The 20,355-nt window shown below is 47.2% G+C and overlaps 1 protein-coding gene across 1 annotated transcript in view; it reads right to left on the minus strand.

The window, feature by feature from the left end:
- The window catches only part of MYO5C (myosin VC), a 98,061-nt gene that overhangs the window by 24,110 nt on the left and 53,596 nt on the right, over positions 1–20,355 (minus strand). The window contains exons 24-33 of the mRNA XM_036249579.1: positions 19,047–19,140; positions 13,585–13,648; positions 11,108–11,288; positions 10,152–10,245; positions 9,767–9,830; positions 9,601–9,681; positions 8,292–8,472; positions 6,643–6,736; positions 6,177–6,240; positions 4,763–4,928 (exon numbers count right to left, since the gene is read on the minus strand). Of these exons, the coding sequence (XP_036105472.1) occupies positions 4,763–4,928; positions 6,177–6,240; positions 6,643–6,736; positions 8,292–8,472; positions 9,601–9,681; positions 9,767–9,830; positions 10,152–10,245; positions 11,108–11,288; positions 13,585–13,648; positions 19,047–19,140 (1,083 nt within the window). The remainder of the gene's footprint in view (positions 1–4,762; positions 4,929–6,176; positions 6,241–6,642; positions 6,737–8,291; positions 8,473–9,600; positions 9,682–9,766; positions 9,831–10,151; positions 10,246–11,107; positions 11,289–13,584; positions 13,649–19,046; positions 19,141–20,355) is intronic.

The following is a 20,355-nucleotide window of genomic DNA, read 5'->3' on the forward strand; positions in this document are numbered from 1 at the left end:
TATGAGAATGTTTCTGTTCTTCCTGTTCATTTTGTTTGTAGATTCCATTGTTGATAGATATGTATTCATTGCCATTTTGTTTGTTCATACATTTTATCTTTTTCTTCAAAAAGACCCTTCATCATTTCATATAATAACGGTTTGGTGGTGATGAACTCCTTTAACTTTTTCTTGTCTGGGAAAGTTTTTGTATGTCCATCGATTCTAAATGACAGCTTTGCAGGATAGAGTAATTTTGGTTGTAGGTTCTTGGTTTTCATCACTCTGAATATTTCTTGCCACTCCCTTCTGGCCTGCAAAGTTTCTTTTGAGAAATCAGCTGACAGCCTAATGGGTACTCCCTTGTAGGTAACTAGCTGCCTTTCTCTTGCTGCTTTTAATATTCTCTCTTTGTCTTGAACCTTTTGCATTTTGATGATGATGTGTCTTGGTGTGTGCCTCTTGGGGTTCATCTTGTTTGGGACTCTCTGTGCTTCCTGGACTTGTATGTCTGTTTCCTTCACCAAGTTAGGAAAGTTTTCTGCCATTATTGTTTCAAACAGCTTTTCGATTTCTTGTTCTCTCTCTTCTCCTTCGGGCACCCCCAAGATGCGAATGTTGGCACGCTTGAAGTTATCCCAGAGGCTCCTTACTCTATCCTCATTTTTTTGGATTCTTTTTTCTTTTTGCTGTTCTGATTGGGGATTTTTTGCTTCCTTATATTCCAAATCGATGGTTTGCTCCTTGGATCTACATACTCTATTATTGAAGCTGTGTAAATTATTCTTTATTTCAGTTAATGCCTCCTTTAATTCTAACTGTGTATCCATGATTTCTAACTGGTCCTTTTTTATGCTCTTGAGGCCCTCCCTAAGTTCACTGAGGTTCTCACTAAGTTCATTGAGCATCCTTATAAGCAGTATTTTGAACTCAGTATCTGTTAGGTTGCTGATCTCCCTTTCGCTTAGTTCTTTTATTGGGGTTTTGTTCTGTTCTTTCATTTGGGACCCGTTTCTTTGTATCCTCATTTTGGCTGCCTCCCTGTGTTTGTTTCTGTGTATTACTTAATGAGAGGTATGGGGCTCGCTGAGACCCGGTGCTGCTCGTTTGAAAGAATTTAGAAAAAACCTGAAGCAGGATCCAAGACCGGCCAATCCTATGGTTAAGCAAGTGACAACAGCTTGAAAGTTGTGTGGGGCGGGGCGGGGCCTCAGGGAGTCAGCAGGGCGTGGCTACCAGTGTGAGCCAGGTTGCTGGAGTCCCAGATATGGCTTCTGTCTGCCGCCCCAGGGAAGGGCTCACCAAAGGAACAAAGGCCTCTGACAGCACGTTTGTCCCCGAGGAAGCCCCCTCTCCAGCGCTCGCTCCAGTGCCAAACCGCTCAGTTCTTCCCTGTATGTCTCTGGTGCCCCTCGAGCTGCCTCCCCTCCGAGCTTAGAGGGAGAGAGTCCGATAAGTCCGTGCGCGGGCCCTTTAGGGAGCTGCCTGGGGCTCCAGCCGCTTCAGCTTCCCTGAGCCTCTGTTCCCGCTGGTTTTTCCAGCCAGAAGTTATGGGGACTTCTCTTCCTGGCACTGGAACCCTGAACGGGGCACCGGTCTGGATGTAGCTGTTTTTTTTTTCCTTAGTTCCGTAGTTGTACGACTTCCATTCAGCTTGATTTCAGGCGGTTTTGAATGATGGTTGTTCTTTAGTTTAGTTGTAACTTTGATGTGGTTGTGGGAGGACGCGATACCGCGTTTACCTATGCCACCATCTTGACCGGAAGTCAGACCATTTTCTTCACACCTAAAAAAAGCCTGTAACTTTTAGCCGTCACCCCCGAGTCTCCCGTCCCCTTCCAGCTCCTGGCAGCCACCAGTCTACTTTTTGTCTCTAAGTACCTTCACATCTGGCCTCTTTCATTTAGCATAATGTTTCACAGTGTATCCAAGCTGTAACCTGTATCAGTACTTCATTCCTTTTTGTGGCTGAAAAATATCCTATTGTGTGGATATACCACGCTTATCTTGATCTGTTTTTCCCTTAATACAGTCATGCCCATTGCAGAGAATTAAAAAATAAGAATGTGTGGAATCAAGCTCTCTGAGTGTCAGAAGCTGGAGGCAGAGAAACTCTTCAGAGATTGGGGTCCTGGCTTTGCCTTTCCTTCCTGAAAAGGGTGCCCAGGCTGATTTTGGCCCAAGAACTGGGAGAGTCCGGGATGCCTATAACATTTCCTATAAAGGGGCGTAGGGTGTCGAGGTTCTTCCTGAATTCCAAGGCCTTTGGCACAGGAAGGATTCAGGCTCCTCCCATTCAGCAGTGTCCACCACGAACAGTCACTGCAACCTTGTGCCCTCTGAGGACCTGGCACTGCTGGGGTGAAGGGCAAGTGTGCTGTTCCTACCCTGTGGCCACCTCTCCCCTGCTGAGGTCTGTGTCCCTGGCTAAGCACTTAGGAACTGGATCTGGCCTTTCAAGTGGGGGTGTGGGTACGGTGTCTTCTCTCTCATTTGAGCCTATCCTGTTATATGTCTAAAAATTAACAAGTCGCCTATCAATCCATTATCTGGAGGAAATCACTACTCACGTTTTATGTCATTCCCCTTTGTTTCTAATATGACACATACACATTTTATAAAATTGGGACCATTCTGTATGTAAAATTTTATATCCTATATTTTTCTCTAATTATATTACAGACAATTTCCTACATCTGATAATATACCCAAACTGTCATTTGAATCAGTATCATATAATATACAGCAATTTAACCTACCCACTCTTCTTGGACATCCATTTCCCCCCTTTTCGTTATGATTCATAACACTATAATGAACACTGCACAAAAATCTTTGTCCACACATCTGATTACTTACTAGGAATAGAATCTTAGAGGCTGCACTACTGAGTCAAAGGGAATGCACTTCCCAAGAAAGGTCACCCCAGTTTATCTTCCCGGGAACCACATAAGACAGTGCCCACTTGAAGACAGTCTCACCACCACCATAAGATCTCTATTATTTGAGAGGTGAAAATAACATCTAGTTTTATTTTTAAATTTCTTTGGTGAATAGTGAGATGATCACTAAACATTATTTTTTTATCCTCACCCTAGGACACTTTTGCATTTATCCTCAGATAGAGTAGGAGGGAGAGAGAGAGAGAAACATCAATGTGAGAGAGACATATCGACTGGCTGCCACCCACACCACCCCAACTGGGGCAGGGGACAAACTACAATCGAAGTATGTGCCCTTAGTGGGAATCGAACCCGGGTCTCTGCCCTAGAGACCCTGGAGGAGTGTGGCTGTGCCGACGGCTTGAACTTGGGCTCTGGCCGCTACAGTAGGAGAGAACACGTTGTTATCACTGTAAGCCACCATTCTGCAGTCACTTGTTATGGTAGCTCTAGGAAACGAACACAGTTCAGCCTCATCTGTGGGTAAAATCCACCCCCTAATCTACAGGACTTATGTTCCTTTGCGGCACACCCTCTGTTCATCTGCAGCACCGAGGCTCCTGTTGGTTTGGGCATAGTTTGCTGGAAAGACCATGCAGATATAATGCATGCAGATGTCACTGTTCCCCAGCTCAGTGCCCTTTGGAAGCAGCAGGGCTGGCCTGTCCCCCCCCCCTTACCTGGGGGTCACTTACCTGGGGGCTCCTCAGACGGGGAGGAGCCCCTAAGGTGTGGGACCTTGTCAGAATGAAATTTGGGGGGGGGGACCTTGCTGTTCCTGGAATGTCAGAAACGCATGCACACAAATCCCACACAGTCAGGGACTAACACACACCCAGAGCCACACGCTCACAGCTGAGGAATAACGGTTCACACTGACAAGATGTGCATGATACACGTGACCCCCCAACTTTCCATGGGCCCCAACCGAGAGCCCAGGGGCAGGCAGGCAGCACAGCCCCCTCGCACGTGCTCAGTGGACAGCTGTTTATTTGGTGTGATTTGAGGTATCTATTCTCTGAGGAGGTTGTATCCCCTTGAAAAAAGATGGCCATCATCTAGGTGCCCCTGACTGGAATTTGTTATTTCCTGTTAAATACTAAACTCCTGAGATTCCTCTTTTTAGATAAAATTACTCTTCAAAGTCACATCCTGACACTGTGTAATATCATTTTACCCTATCCTGGCTTCCCCATAAGATAGAAAGCGGGGACCCTGACGATGGGGAGTGGGGCCTGCGGGCACTGCCGGCTGCCCACTGCCCTGCTGAGCCCTCCCCTGGTCACGGTCTTAGAGGCCACCAGGCCAGGAAGGGGCCTGAGGTTTCCCAGTCTCTGGAGAGCACCCCAGCTGCCACTTTGGTGCATCTCAGTCTTGTAGGTTCACACACCAATAAAATGTCAAAGGAATTGCCAGGAACTGACAGAGAGATGCCAAATTTCATTGACAAGGGCCTTTTGAATTTGATGAAGACTGTAATGATTTAAAGTCTGTCATCTACTACCATGATCATTTCATAGAAGAACATTTGGACTATAACGTCTGTAGGCAGGACATACCCCTAGGAGAACACGTGGGCATTGTCACCCCAGACGGGTGCCATCCGAGGGACAGAGCGCAGGACCACTGCCAAGTCTCTCCTCTCCACCTCCCTGCAAGCCCTGGACTCCCCTGCAGGGGCTCGACCTCAGAGACTACCTGTCTTTTGCGACAGGAAACAGTGTTCTGACCGTGGCTTGGTCTACGCTGTTCACTGTATGCTCTAGGTGGCCTGTGCCCCTCTCCGTGACGTCTGCACCCAGACAGGCAGTCACCTGTCAGCAGCGTGGTAAACGCCTCACCCTGTTCTCCACAGTGAGGCGAGACGCTTCCTGCTGGAAGCGAGTCACTTCGCTCGCAGGTTCTGACGGTCTCTGCAAGTGCCCGCTGGCCGCCTGCGTTTCTTCAACGTTACCGCTCAGCTTCTCTCTCTCTTTGGTGTGTATTTCACGTGGCGCTTCTGTGGTCCTGGGAAAAGAAGAGAAGAAAGTATGACATTAGTTTGACCATCACGGAGAAGTCACTCATTGTCATAACAAGCACTGACATTTCCAAAGACAGAAAAATACTTTGGCCAATTTATGTGTCAAGCAAACAGTACCTGAATAGGGAGTGCCTGGGGGGGGAGGGGGGCAGAGACCAGGGTTGACTGGGATGTAAAGTGGTCTGTGGACTGCCCCTGTCTCCTTAGCCTGTCAGAGATTCTCGCTCCCACCCCACTTGCACCCACACCCCCTGACTGCTCCTGGGGATATCTGCACCTACTCACAACCTTATGACCAAAAGCCTGGAGACTAGACACTCAAAAAGCCAGGAATCAGAGAAAAAAGAAGAGGGAGCTCATCAAAAGAGTTACAAAATAGCCACAGGGGTAAAGTACAGCACAGGGAAAATAGTCAATAATATTGTAATAACTGTGTATGTGGTCAGACGCGTACTAGACCTATCAGGGTGATCCCTTTGCAAGGTATATAAACATCTAATCACTATGGTGTACACCTAAAACTAATATAATATTGTATGTCAACTGCAATTGAAAGATAAATTATTTTTTTTAAAAAAGAGTTCCAGAATGGTGTCTCATCGCTTTCCTAATGTATTGGGTGCTCATTTCATCCTAATTCTACCAATGGTCACATGACTGAAAAATGCCTTCTGGGACACAGTGTCCCTTTATCGCTCTGAAATTTCAGTATCTCCACCAGCTGCAGCGAACAAAATATTGTCCTCACAAGGCTCCTCCAGGGCACCAGGCTCTGCTGGTCAGGATATACATGGGGGGGGGGGGGGGATGAAGATCCTCTATCAGCAGGGATTTTAAGCTTTACCCTAAATAATCTGCTATGAGAAAATGTGCTCTGTCTCACACAATCTTTTTTATAATCGGTTTTTTGAACAGACAATCCACGTCCGCGTGGTGTAAGATTCCAAGGGTTTAAAAGTGTACACAGTAAAAAGTCAGTCTCCCTCCCCTGTTCATCCTCCCCAGCTCCCCTCCCTGGGGGCAGCAGTATTTGGCTTGTTTTGTTTCTTGTCCATTATGCCACACAGGGGGGTGTGTGTGCGTTTGCATGCATTCTTTTCTTCACATTTGAATGCTAATATACACCTTAATTGGTACCTTGCTTTTTCAGCTTAATAACATATCTCCCACAATTTCAGAAAAGAAAAGCATGATGTGAGCATGAACTTGAGGTAATATATGTTAACACTTACTTCCTTTGCATTTCTTCTTCTTCTCGATTGTGATTCAACTGATTAGATAATTCTTCTAATTTTCCTACAGCGAGAAGAACTGTTAGTCCTTTGGGGGCCATATCACTGGATTCTGATTTGGGCTTGGTCCTACTTATAGTTTTAAGCCATTATTTTAAAATGTGATATTTCACATGACATTTTTTATTTCACATAAAAATGGATTCTCTTTTTAAAAAAAATAGGACTACGGCACAACACCGGGGCCTGCATTCCTACTTGGCAGCGATCTCCAGAGCTTAGCGGCAGCGTCCCCTTTCAATGCCCACGCGCCTTACTACACCCTCCACCCAGCCCACTTCGCACATTATGTCACCTGCTGGCCCCACGGAAGGCCAGAGTGTGAGACCCGTGGGAACGATCACTTTTCGGTCATTTCCTGGAGGAAACCGTTCTCTAAAAGCAGGTTCCTGAGGGCTCCGGTTACCTTTCATGTTCTCGGTTTGCTCGTGCAGGCGGATTTCAAGATCTTGCTTCTGTTTCTCCAGTTCCGAAATCTGCTGCTTAAAGTCTGGGATCATCTTTAGAGAAGAATTAGAAGTATTAGCCTATAAAATACTTTCCTCTATGAACTTTAAAATCTCAGAGCCAGCCAGCAGCTAACTAAACTGTCAAGGTGTGTAGCCCCTGGAAGGAGAGCCGAGGTGTTCGACAGGATTGGGATCGTGGTTTTTTACCTCCAGACCTACACGGTCACAAGAAATACCAGCTCAGAGGCAGCGGTTCTCACACAGTCACGGCCCCCACATCACCCCCGCCTCCTGGAGAGAAGGATGGTGGTGTCTGGGGGAGGGGTACCCGTAAGAATTCTCAGCTGAGTTGAGGGGGGGCTGTGTGAGGACTTGGCAGCCAGCCTCTTGGGTCCAGATCAGAGACCTCACCTCATCCAGGGGCAGGAAAAGCATCTCAAGGGGGTCTCACTGCACCCTTTGAATTCCAGGCTGTGCTCTGTTAGTCGGGGTCTAGAATCACCCAGGACGTTTCTCAACCCCTTGTCACTGTCTTACCTGTATAGTTTTAAAAGTCCACCACCTCCACCCTCAGGCAGGTAAAAACAATTTTTCTGTTGTCCAAGTTTTTGAAAACACTCACACCACTAACGTTCACGTGAAGAACGTGTGTTTGATTGTGTAACTGACTTCACCCGCATTCCTCATGACAGTTTCGCCCGAGGACTGAACACAGATGTGGAGGTCCGGACTACTGCGCCAGTGTCCGCGGTGCCCGGGCCACAGCCCCTCACCTGCGGACACAGGCCTGAGATGTCCTCGTAGTTCCCGGGACAGCAGAGGAGGAGGAGACACTCAAGAAGCTGAGAAGGGGCAGCCCTGTGAGGCTGGTGAGAAACCTAGGAGAGTGTGGGATCCTGGAAGCCAACGGACAATAAGGAAGGAAGGAGAGCAATTATGTCATCTGATGCTGCTGAGACGAAGATGAGGGTCAAAATGAACCCTATGTGCTCAGCTTGATGCAGACAGATTCAGTTAGTGGTTGGGGCACATGACAAAACGGGGTGGCCACAGAGCAAAGGAGAGGTGAATGGAGAGATCGCAGCTGGATGGCCACTGGGAAGTCTGGCAACTCCCCCAAAGCAAGGGGGTGGTGCCTACAGGGGTTGTGGGGCCAAGAAAGGGATATGTTTTGAGTGAGATTTCTAAAGCATTTCTCCATGCCAGCTGGCAGGAGTTAGCAGAAAGGATGAGACATAGGCAGTGGGGAAGAACGGGCATCACAGAAGGGGAGGTCTCTGCAGAGGTGAGGGGCTGACCTGGACACACGGTCCTCTCGAGAGTTACCCTTTTGTCTCAGTGTTGTTTTTGTCACTTTGGGGCTAGACTTAAAAAACACAAAATTAAACACACATACACACACACACACACACACACACACAGAATCTCGACCCATCCTATGGAAAAAAAACACACTCCAATAGTTTCTCTTCTGACCCAAGTATTTCACTCTTAGAAAACATAAGTCTGATCCACTGTTTATTGCCAAGAAACTGAGTATTACTCTGGTACAAAATAGTATCTCTAGACTAGTGGCCACAACCGGGGGCCGTGGCTGAGACCATACCATGTTTTCTGACGTTAGCCTGGTAACTTCATGACGAATACTCTCATTGATGTCATTCTCTTCTCTAAATAACTTCTGCAGGTGGTTTATTTCTTGACTGAGATGTAACACTTTGAAGTTCAAAGCTTCAATCTCCTTTTCATAGCAATCCTTCTGGGACTGGAAATGGCTCTCCAACACGCTGTTAGAGGAGGGGCCAAGAGGTCAGCCACATGGCCCTGACTGCTGTGCTGACCGCTGAGCGTGAGCATGTGCAGCAGCCATGAGCACCCACACCCGAAGCCAGGCGCTAGGTCCAGGAGGCAAACCCATGTGTGCACCGTTACGGGATATGGAGTTGGGAGCACAGAATTACACAATCCTTCTAGCTAGCTAGGAAGCATTATGTGACATTATATACAGTTAATAAGAAAAATTATTTTAGACACTATTAAAATTACATTTTTACTCCGATAGTTTAAAAATATGCAACAATGGTAAAGATACATTTCATTATACATTTGTCAAAACCAATAGAATATGTAACATCAAGAGTGAACCCTAGCCCTGGCCAGTTTTCTCAGTGGTTAGAGCATCAGCCTGGAGACCAGAGAGTTCCCGGTTCAGTTCCTGCTAAGGGCACGTACCTCGGTTGCAGTTTGTCCCTGGCCCCGGTTGGGGTCGTGTGGTGGCAACCAGTCGATGTGTCTCTCTCACATCTATGTTTCTCTCTCTCTCTTCCCCCCTCTCTCCCTCCCACTCTACCTGAAGACGAATGCAAAGATGTCCTCGGGTGAGGATAAAAAAATTTAAAAAAAAAAGTGAATCTAGTGTAAACTACGGACTCTGGGTGATAATGACGTGTTACTGCAGGTTCGTCAATTTTAACAAATGTAACATCTACTGGGAGATGTTGATAACGGCTGTGCATGTGTAGGGGTCAGAGGTATATGAGAAATGCTCAATTTTGCTGTGAATCTAAAACTGCTCTAAAAAATAGTTTATTAATGTAAAAAAAGGCAGCAAACTCTTAAATTTAAACACCTCTCTCTATCTATAGCAACATCGGCTACCTTATTTGATGTAACAGTTTTCACTGTATAGTTTATTAGTTTTATTACCCAGCATTTTATCCTACAGAGTGTTTCATTACTGACTCCTTAATTCTCAAAGAAATATTTCTAGTGATTATTAGATCATTCTACTGTAAAAAATTTATTTTGTGTACCAAATCTATCTAAGATAAACTTTTGAACTTCCAATAGTCTGTTATCACTGAAAAAAAACAAAACAAAACAAAACAAAAGAACTCCTGGGGGGAATTTCTCACCGAGTTGCTTTCTTTAGTCCTTCATAAGCAAACCAAAGTTCTCCATCCTCATTTAAATGTTCCAAATCTTCCACAGACAGCCTGGAAAAGGAGGAGGGTGAGAAGCTCCATCGTCTCCCTTAGGTGTTACATGTTTCTAAATGTTTGATAATGCAAACATGATTACCTGCTTCTTACATCTGCAATGTCATAGCTTTCAAGGAGCTGCTTGGTGATCTCTGACATCTTTTCTGAGAGGAAAGGCAGAGCTGGTATAAATTACAGTCTTACCTGATTTCTCTTCTCCTGTTCCCTTTCTAGGGCCCAGTTGGCGTCCCAGAGTCTCCAGCTAACCATCTCATCAGCTAAGGAACTTACCAGCAGTTTCACCCACCAGCTATCCAATCAACCAAGAAGCTACAAAGCCAACCACCTATTCAGCTTGCCATATAGCCAACCCACCAGCTAACCAGCCAGCCTCGTGCCAGTCAAAGGACACATTTCCTTAGCAGCAACACTTGTGATACACTCCGTCTGCACCCTTTGGGCCCGGCACCCCATGTTTTTGTTACCTCTCATTTCCCGCTTTTGGGACTGCACGTGCTTCTCCATGTCTACCTTCTGTGTCTGAAGTAGCTCTATCTCCTTCTCAAACTCAGAGGTTGTCTGAATCACAGCGATGACCACACCAGGTAAAGAGAGAAACAGCCATGGTAACTTACATCAGACAAAGGGGTACTCTAACCGCACAGTTATCTATACAGGGCATCCCACTGTGGTTTCATGGCTCAACTCTTGTGAGACTATCACTGCTCATACATACATGGCGTGGCCATGACACGTTTACCTGCCCAAAATGTCGTGCACTATTCCCAGATCTCCTCTGTTGTACCTTTAGAATGTGTTTCCCTACTTACAGGAAAGCTATACCTATTTACTACAAGCTTAGGTGGGGCGGGGAAGGAAGGGGGCCGAGAGGAGGGAAATCGAAGGGCTAACCCTCTTCCACCCTGTGACCTTGGCTGCAAGGATGTGGCCAGGCCACCGCCGTGGGGAGTGTGGGTTTGGGCTCCAGCGAGGCTCACAAGGGGTGCAGAGGCGGAGCCAGGGCTGCCCAGGAGCTGGGCCTGACTGTCCGAGCGTGGGTCATGGCTTTTGTGGGACTTTCTGATAATAGTTTAAGTAAGATCTGATGGCAAGGTCACTTCATTTTAATACAGGTGTTTATCGATACAGAGCAACCTGATGGATTGCACAAGTTCACATCCATTTATAATGTAATTTGGATGTATTCTCTAGGTCAACATATTTGGGTAACTTTATGTAAATGTCATTTCAAAAAGTTAGAGAGCTAACCTTTAAGATACAAAAAGCAATTATTGCTAAAACAAAGGTGGCCTGGGGGTTCACGCTTGGAAGAGCCGAAGCAGCCCCTGAGCTGACTCAGCCAGCAGCTCGGCTAACAGTGAGCCGGCTTCTCCCTCCGCCTGCCCCTCAGCCGGGCCACCGCCCCTCCAGCCGCCTCTACCTTGGCCTGCCGGCTCAGCTGGGCCACCTCCCCCTTCAGGGCCTCGGAGGTGGCGCGCTCTTCCTCCAGCCGGTGCTGTAGCTGCTCTTTCTCGTCCCTGAGAGCTCTCATTTCTCCTTCCAAAGAGCAGATCTGCTTTTCATAGTCTTGTGTTTTCAGTTCAAAACTTTTTTCAAGCACTCTAGGCAACAAAAGGAAAAAATGATAATTTAGAACTGTCTCTAAAGTCTTTACCCTGAATTAGAACATCCTTTTGAAGGTACGAGGAGACCCCAGAACGGAGGAGACAGGTTAACAATGGCCTTGTTTTCAGCTGCCTGGGTCCCATCTCCTTAGGTTAAGGCTTCTCACACCTGCTGATCACACCTGCGGAGCAGAGCGGCTCCGCAGGGGCCCGCACAGAGGAAACACAGAACAGGAGGCCAAACTTAAAGACTCAGTGCTGTTGGGGTACTGTGTTCCCAAAGCACCCCAATTCCGTGTGGTCCCCTTAGAGGGGGCACTTCTCTCAGCAAAGACCTTGGCACATTCTGCCAAGTCCTAGCAGCTGCCAATTCCAAGGATCCTGGAGAGGTTTGGCTTGGTCCTAAACAAGTTAGTACAGTCATGTAATATGTCAAAAGGTCCAGCCCTTCAAACATTCTAGAGTAAATTTCAGCAAATTCAGATGCCCCGAAGTCCATGAAAACCCAACTCTTCCTGAGATGGTTACTTAATTAATTATGGGATGATTGATCAAGAAAGTAACTGGAGAGAGATGCATGACCTAGAGCAGCCCACCACAGCCCACCGGGGCCGTTAGAACTGACATGGTCCCAGGGGCTCTCTGGGTTTATGAGTCATCATTCTCCTCACTAAGCTGTCAACTCAGTTCATTTTATGACTTGCTTTTGTAGCACAAAGGGAAAAAAACCGGAGGAAGGGAGTCACATTCCCAATAGGGTTTTGTTTCATTTCCTTTTATAGATATTAACACAATTTTAAACTTGTTTTCAGGTTTTAAAAACCCCACAGTGCTCCTAAGAGGCCAGTAAAATACCTCTGAGGAAGCAGGCTGCAGCCGGCAGTCACAGGGAAAAAGAATCTTAAATTTGTAGCCTAAGCTGGGTGGGTATGTGCCCACAGACTGTGGACTCTTCGTGCCTCTGAAGGTTGGTGACAGTGGCCAGGACATTCCCTGTCAGCTGACCCAGGACCAGCCGGGGTTATAGGTGAGTGCTGACGAGGTGTGCAAGGAACTGGCCACCTGGCCCTGGCCCGGCTCGCCGAGCCCCCTGCTTGAGAGGATCACTCCCAATGGCACCGGTACACCGAGGTGGTGCCAGAAACTAAGGTCCTCTCCTAGAGCTAAGAGTTCACTGAAAAACAGATTTTCAAAGTAAAACGTCAAATGTCCCTATTTTAAAACTGATGCAGGATCATGAGATGCTCCACCTGTTTGTTAGCTCTTGGAGCTCTTCAGGGACCCTCCCTCTCCTGCTAACTGCACGGGGACGTTGTGTATCCTACCACCCAGACAGCCCGAGCCTTCCGGTCCCAACACCCTGGATGCCAAGAAAGTTCGTCTCTCCAACACCCTGCCACACATCCCTACTTTTTTTTTTTTTTTTTTTTTTTGGTACATGCCCCTAGCGGGAACCAAACCCAGGACTCTCTGGTCTGCAGGCCAACGCTCCAACCGCTGAGCCAAACTGGCCAGGGCGCTACTTTGAGACCTAAAACCTTTTAGTTGCCTCCTTAACAGAAAGGAGCCCAGCCCTGCCGGTGTGGCTCAGTGGATTGAGCAGCATCCCATGGACTAAGAGGTCCTTGTTCCATTCCGGGTCAGGACATATGCCGGGGTTGTGAGCTTGATCACCAGTAGAAGGAGTGGTGGAGGCAGCCAATTGATGTTTCTCTCTCACATCCATGTTTCTATCTCTCTCGCCCTTCCTCTCTCTCTAAAAAAATCAATAAAAACATACTTAAAAAAAGAAAAGGAAAAGGAGCCCAGATGGAAGTCTTTGGAGATTAGCAAAGGGTTTGATATTGACATAGGAAAGGGAGATGGGTACAGTGCAAGGTCGAGGGGAGCTGCCTTAGTTTTGTGAGGGTTTTATATCCCTTATGTTCTGGGGCAAGAGTCAAGTGAACAGATACATCAGGTGGGGGAAGGGAGGGAGGTTTATTTCCCAGGCACTGATCTTACTTCTTAGACTTGATGGAAGTTGAAAGGACTGGTAGTCTCTGAACTCACCACCTTAGCAACAAAGGGAAAGCAAGGGGTTCCCAGGGTCCCGGCCCACACCTGCAGAACCTGTGCAGTGTCTGAAAGGTGCACACTGGGGGACGTGGCTCCCACAAATCTCCAAGTCTTCATTTCCTTAAAACATGCATACCCGCTCTCCTGTGCCTGTGATCTATCTGCAAGCTGAGAAGCAATATAAGAAACAGCAGAGAGAGAAAGAAGAAGCTATAAGGCAAACCAGGTTTCATACATTCTTTGTTGTTGTTCTTTCCGCACATCGTCGAAGAGCTGCTTGGTGAGGTCATCCATTTTTCCTGTGAAAAGACAATGCTTTTTGAAATAGGTCTGCAAACCAATGCCTTGGTTGTTTTGCGTCTTGTTTAAGAAAGCGAGAATGCAAGGACCACCATGGGGTATTTATTACGAATAGGATGATGGGTGCAACTGTCACTTTTATAAATGAGAAATATGGGGGGGGGTTCAAAATAATAATTCCCATACATGTGTCATGTTGGAATCTATAAGCAGTTTTATTAGTCTGAATATCATTTGTTTGATTAAAATTAGGCCTATTGGTTTTGAGATAATAAATACTATTATTAAAAGTAAACAGAAACCCTTTGGGGAGAAAATGATCAATTTATGATAGGGTTTCTCAGTCTCAGCACTACTGGTACTCCAAGAGGTGATGCCTGGTCGTGGAGAGAGAGGAGCTCCCTGTGCACTGCAGGAGGTCAGACATCACCCTGGCTTCTGCCCACCAGAACCAGTAGCATCTCTGCTCCAGATGTGACCATCAAAAATGTCTCCAGCCCTGGCCAGTTTGGCTCAGCGGTTAGAGTGTTGGCCCACGGACCAGAGAGTCCTGGGTTCGGTCCCCACTAAGGGCACGTACCTCAATTGCAGTTTGTCCCCCGGCCCGGTTGGGGTCGTGTGGGTGGCAACCAGGTGATGCGTCTCTCTCACATTGATGTTTCTCTCTCTCTCCCTCCTGCTCTGTCTGAAGATAAATGCAAAAATATCCTCAGGTGAGGATAAAAAAAAATGTCTTCAGACATTGCCAAGTGTCCGTGGGGGGCAGAGGGAACAAAGCACCTTGACTGCGGACCAGTCATTCATGATAACCAAGAAAAGAATAAAGTGTCTGTCTCCACGTGGGGAAGAGGAAGTATAAAGAAGACGCTGTTTCATTTCAATACAGGATCTCTAACACAAAGTGCAGGTTAAGGTGGCACTGGGAACAGACACTGGGGTTCTGGACATTCTCTGGCCATGACAGTACCACATCCCCAACACGTCCACACCTGACAGGTGCCCTGCAAAACAGGAGCAGGATGGCAGGCGCGGCCCGTCAAGGTCTGGCGTCCCTATTTGTACTCAGCCGACACCTCATTCTTGAGTTCTGCCTCATTTCTGAGTCCTGCCCCAGAGGGGAGCCCAGGGATGAAGTGACAACAGCAACCCTCCAAATTATTATTATTATTATTTTTTTAAAAAGCCAATAGTTTGCTTAGTGCAGTGTCAAATGTCCCTGAATCAAAATGCCTGCTTTAGGACTTCCGGTCAAGATGGCGGGTAGGTAAACGCAGTATCACGTCCTCCCACAACCACATCAAAGTTACAACTAAACTACAGAACAGCCATCATTCAAAACAGCCTGAAATCAAGCTGAATGGAAGTCCTACAACTACGGAATTAAAGCAGCAGCCACATCCAGACTGGGAGGAGGGGCAGAGGCACAGGGCCTGCGGTGAGATGGGCTGGTCCCACACCCACGTGTGACGGATAAAAATCAGGAGGACACCTCGGCTGGGAAGGTCCTTCCTGAGGACTGAGGGGTCCCCGCCCCACACCAGGTGCCCTGCTCAGGGTTCCAGTGCCAGGAAGAGAATCCTCATAACTTCTGGCTGGAAAAACCAGCGGGATCTGAGGCTCAGGGAAGCTGAAGCGGCTGGAGCCCCAGGCAGCTCCTTAAAGGGCCCGCGCACGGACTTATCGGACTCTCTCCCTCTAAGCTTGGAGGGGAGGCAGCTGAGGGGCACCAGAGACATACAGGGAAGAACTGAGCTGTTTGGCACTGGAGAGGGGGCTTTCTCAGGGACAAACATGCTGTCAGAGGCCTTTGTCCCTTTCGTGAGCCCTTCCCTGGGGCGGCAGACAGTCTCCATATCTGGGACCCTAGCAACCTGGCTCACACTGGTAGCCCCACCCTGGTGACTCCCTGAGGCCCCACCCCACCCAACTTTCAAGCCCACCCAAGCTGTTGCCACTTGCTTAACCATAGGATTGGCCTGTCTTGGATCCTGCTTCAGGTTTTCCCTAAATTCTTTCAAACGAGCAGCATCTGGTTTCAGATAGCCCCATACTGCTTGTTAAGTAATACACAGAAACAAACACAGGGAGGCAGCCAAAATGAGGAGACAAAGAAACAGGTCCCAAATGAAAGAACAGAACAAAACCCCAATAAAAGAACTAAGTGAAATGGAGATAAGCGACCTAACAGATACTGAGTTCAAAATACTGCTTATAAGGATGCTCAATGAATTCAGTGAGAACCTCAGTGAACTTAGTGAGGGCCTCAAGAGCATAAAAAAGGGCCAGTCAGAAATGATGGATGCACAATCAGAATCGAAGGCGGCATTAACTGAAATAAAGAATAATTTACACAGATTCAATAGTAGAGTATGAAAATCCAAGAAGCAAACCATCGATTTGGAATATAAGGAAGCTAAAAAACGCCCAATCAGAACAGTAAAAAGAAAAAAGAATCCAAAAAAATGAGGATAGTGTAAGGAGCCTCTGGGACAACTTCAAGCGCACCAACATTTACATCTTGGGGGTGCCATAAGGAGAAGAGCGAGAACAAGAAATTGAAAACCTGTTTGAAACAATAATGGCAGAAAACTTTCCTAACTTGGTAACGGAAACAGACATACAAGTCCAGGAAGCACAGAGAGTCCCAAACAAGATGAACCCCAAGAGGCCCACACCAAGACACATCATCATCAAAATGCAAAAGGTTCAAGACAAAGAGAGAATCTTAAAAGCAGCAAGAGAAAGGCAGCTAGTTACCTACAAGGGAGTTCCCATAAGGCTGTCAGCTGATTTCTCAAAAGAAACTTTGCAGGCCAGAAGGGAGTGGCAAGAAATATTCAGAGTGATGAAAAGCAAGAACCTACAACTAAGATTACTCTATCCTGCAAAGGTGTCATTTAGAATCGATGGCCATATAAAGAGTTTCCCAGACAAGAAAAAGTTAAAGGAGTTCATCACCACCAAACCGTTATTATATGAAATGATGAAGGGTCTTTTTCAAAGGAAAAAGATAAAATATATGAACAAACAAAATGGCAATGAATACATATCTATCGACAATGGAATCTACAAACAAAATGAACAGGCATATCAGAAACATTCTCACAGATACAGAGAACATTTTGTTGGTTGCCAGCTGGGAGGGGGTTTGGGGGAATGGGTGAAAAAGGTGAAGGGATTAAGAAGTACAAATTCATTGCTAGACTGACAAACCTCAAAGGGAAAGGGGTTGGGGGGGTGGGAAGAAATAAACCAAAGAACTTATATGCATAACCAATGGACACAGACAATAGTGTGGGAAAAGGCGGGAGGGGGGCGGGAGTGGGGAAGAGGAGGTCAATGGGGGAAAAATGTGGAATATCTGTAATACATTCTACATTCAACAATAAAGATTAAAAAAAAAAATGCCTCCTTGGGAACACCATGAGTCAGCCAGAAAACACGAGGGAAGATGACCAAGGTTAAGTTTAGAAGCCAGCATATTTTTATAGAATTTCAATTTTCAGTTCACTCACAGAATTGGCTTCAGTTCTGGTGCTTACCATCTTGGCCCATTTGCAAAATAAAAGGCTAAACAGGCTGCTCAAATGTGACTTTCTTCCCGAGCAATGGAATGCTGCCTAAGTTGGAGTCTCCAAGAGGCAAATGACTTTGATGATATCCGTGAGTCACAGGTCACAGGTGAGCGAAGGCTGTGCTGGCCACAGAACACTGTCCTGTGCAGGGAGCAGCAGTTTATAGACCCTGGCTTTGAAGGTTTTCACACACTTTTTAGAAGGAGGTGTAAAATTATCCACCCAAACATATTAATGTCATCGAATATGTAGTTTTCAGGACACACTTGTGGGAATTTGAATTTTCTTGTGGAAAATTCCAGTGAAAGTTAGAAAAAAGAACAAACACCCAAGAGGAGTGTATTGTAATAAAAAAGGTGGCGGTGGGTAAGGCCCTCCCTTGTTCAGGTTCAAGGTGCACTCTGACACCTCTGACCTCCCTCTGCTCGTCCTGTCATTAGAGACAGGGTGGTGGGCACGCCTGTCCTCAGCTTCAGCGGAGCGGCGCTTCCTGTCTCCTGGCCAGGACTTGGGATGCTCACGCCTTCCTACTGTCACGGCTTCTCCCACACTCTACCCTGGACGCTCCGGATCCTGGAGCACCCACCTCACTGGGCCTGGGGTGTGCTAAATGCCTAGGCCTGAACCCTCATGTCTCATGTGCCCCACATCAGAGCTTAAGGAAAAATGTCCCTGGAAAAGGCAGGCAATTGAGTGGTGATTTTAAATATCTGGTCATGAATCACCAGGCTCATGAACCTGTTGGGGTTTAGCAAGCACCTGTGATTGGAATTCAGTTCGGAAAGCTACACATGGACAGAGCTAGGCTAAGAGCGGCCGCTTTGCACCCCTGAGTAAAAGTGATACCAGCACGGGTTCCAGGTGTCTGCACCTGACAGCCTGGGGGCGATATGGCTCCTGGGCTACGCATGCCCTCTGGCCAGGGCCAGGGCAGCAGCAGAGGATGTGGGTACCCCTCCGACCAAGCAACTTGGACAGATCTGAAGTTCAACCCCAAATCCTGGCAAACAACAAACACTACTCCAACATTAGCCGGCCACTCACAGGCACACTCATGCACACACATCCTTTTCCAGGCTCCAGGCGTACGGCTCAAACATCTGCGCCTTGCAAACGGCCCCGGCAGGCCTGAGACAGGGATTGCTGTGCTGTCTGACAAACGATGGAAATGAAACAGATGAATCTATAGCAGCGGTTCTCAACCTGTGGGTCGCGATGCCTTTGGGGGTCGAATGACCCTTTCACAGGGGTCGCCTAAGACCATTGGAAAACACATATTTCTGATGGTAATTCACAACAGTAGCAAAATTACAGTTATGAAGTAGCAACAAAAACAATTTTATGGTTGGGGGTCACCACAACATGGGGAACTGTATTAAAGGGTCACGGCATTAGGAAGGTTGAGAACCACTGATCTATAGGGTAAGGTTACCACCATTTAAATATAGTTATTCTGTTTTCTTGTTAGAACAAGTTTTCTTGTTAGTCCAGCTGGTGTGGCTCAGTGGTTGAGCGTTGACCCATGCACCAAGAGGTCACCGGTTTGATTCTCAGTCAGGGCACATGCCCAGGTTGTGGGCCTGATCCCCAGTGGGGGGCCTGCAGGAGGCAGACAATCGATGTTCTCTCTCATCGATGTTTCTCTCTCTCTCTCCCTAAAATCAATAAAGAAAAAAAATTTGTTTTAAGTTTTCTTGTTATATTAAGTATACACCAGAGATTTCTGATTCTGCCTAAAACTCCATTTGCAGCCACTGGTTACTTCCAGAACGACTGGACAGGTGAACGCACAGATGTACCAATCGGGCACCTTGGGCTTTACCTCTCAGCTCTTCAGTCTGCTCCTGAAGCTTCCGCTGAACCTGCTCTTTCTGTACTTCCAGTTCCGAATTGTGCTTCTGAAGCTTTGCCAGTTTCTAGCAAAGGGGGAAAGAAAAAGAACTTTTTTGAAAACGTCATCTTAAGTTTTGTCACCATTGTCTTTCTTGGTGAAAAGCTGTATATTTTTAAATTAGTGTGTATGCGTGTGTGAGTGCGTGCACGTGTCAGTGTGTGTGCGCGCGTGCGTGAGTGTGAGTGTGTGAGCTCCTACCCGTGGATAACAGCCAGCAGCAGCCCACTATAAGACACTGCATTTACGTTCACATGCGAGGGCTCCGTGTGACTTCAAGCAGACACTAGTTCCCAAGCCGCAATGGCTGAAATCACGGAGGAAGAACCAAACCAAGGTCTCAAAGTCAAGGACCCTTCTCTATCCTTGCCTTGAGCTTCTCGACAGACAGGGTGTTTATATATTTAATCTGATGTAAATTATTTGTGATATAATGTGGATTCACATTTTGAGCATTGTGAGTCAGGGAGGAAGGCCATGTGATCTGACATACGGTAGCTGCTCTTGGTCAAGTGTCCGCTGGGCTGGCAGCTGGTGGAGCTGATGCCTGGCTGGTGTGGGCAATGCCAGCAGCCAGGCAGCAGGCACAAGGAGGGCACTCCAGGCTGCCACAACCTCGGGTGCTGTAGGATGTTGGAAGTGCAGGAGAATGAATGGTCACAAAGACTACCTCCTCAGGAAAGATCGGTCGCACTAGTGCAGGGTTCTAGGATAGGTATTTGGCTAAACTATTTCATCTGACAGTTTCACCCTCACAACAACACTGTTAAGTCCCTTCTCATTATTTCCATTTTACACACAAGGGAACTAAAGTTGAGAGGGTAAGGGTGACTTTCCTAAAGCCACGCAGTCAGACAGTGGCAAAGACAAGATCGAGACCTGGGACATCGGATTTTTGTGTCTGCTGCTCTCCTTACCACACCACAGAGACAAAAACCTGCCCAGAGCTTTGCACTGCTGTTCTGGGTAAGAGGCTTCAGGGCACACACCAGACGGGCAAACAGCAGGGGACCAAGATGGTCCTGGCAGAGAGGGAAGCATCTGCCAGGGCTGCTTCTTGGCCTTCATCACTTTACAAAGGTTGAAAGGAAGAGGGAACTTATGTGGTATTTCTCAAAGCCTGGACCTCCTCTTCCCCACCTCGTCTCTGGGCTCTGCCCTCCTGCCCCCTGAAAGGCAGGCTCTCTCTGATCACGGAAGCCAAGAGCACAATCCGCTCTGTGGGAAAACGCTGCACTGT

This window comes from Molossus molossus, unplaced genomic scaffold (assembly GCF_014108415.1).
Source record: "Molossus molossus isolate mMolMol1 unplaced genomic scaffold, mMolMol1.p scaffold_m16_p_1, whole genome shotgun sequence".
In the NCBI taxonomy this organism is placed as follows: domain Eukaryota; kingdom Metazoa; phylum Chordata; class Mammalia; order Chiroptera; family Molossidae; genus Molossus; species Molossus molossus.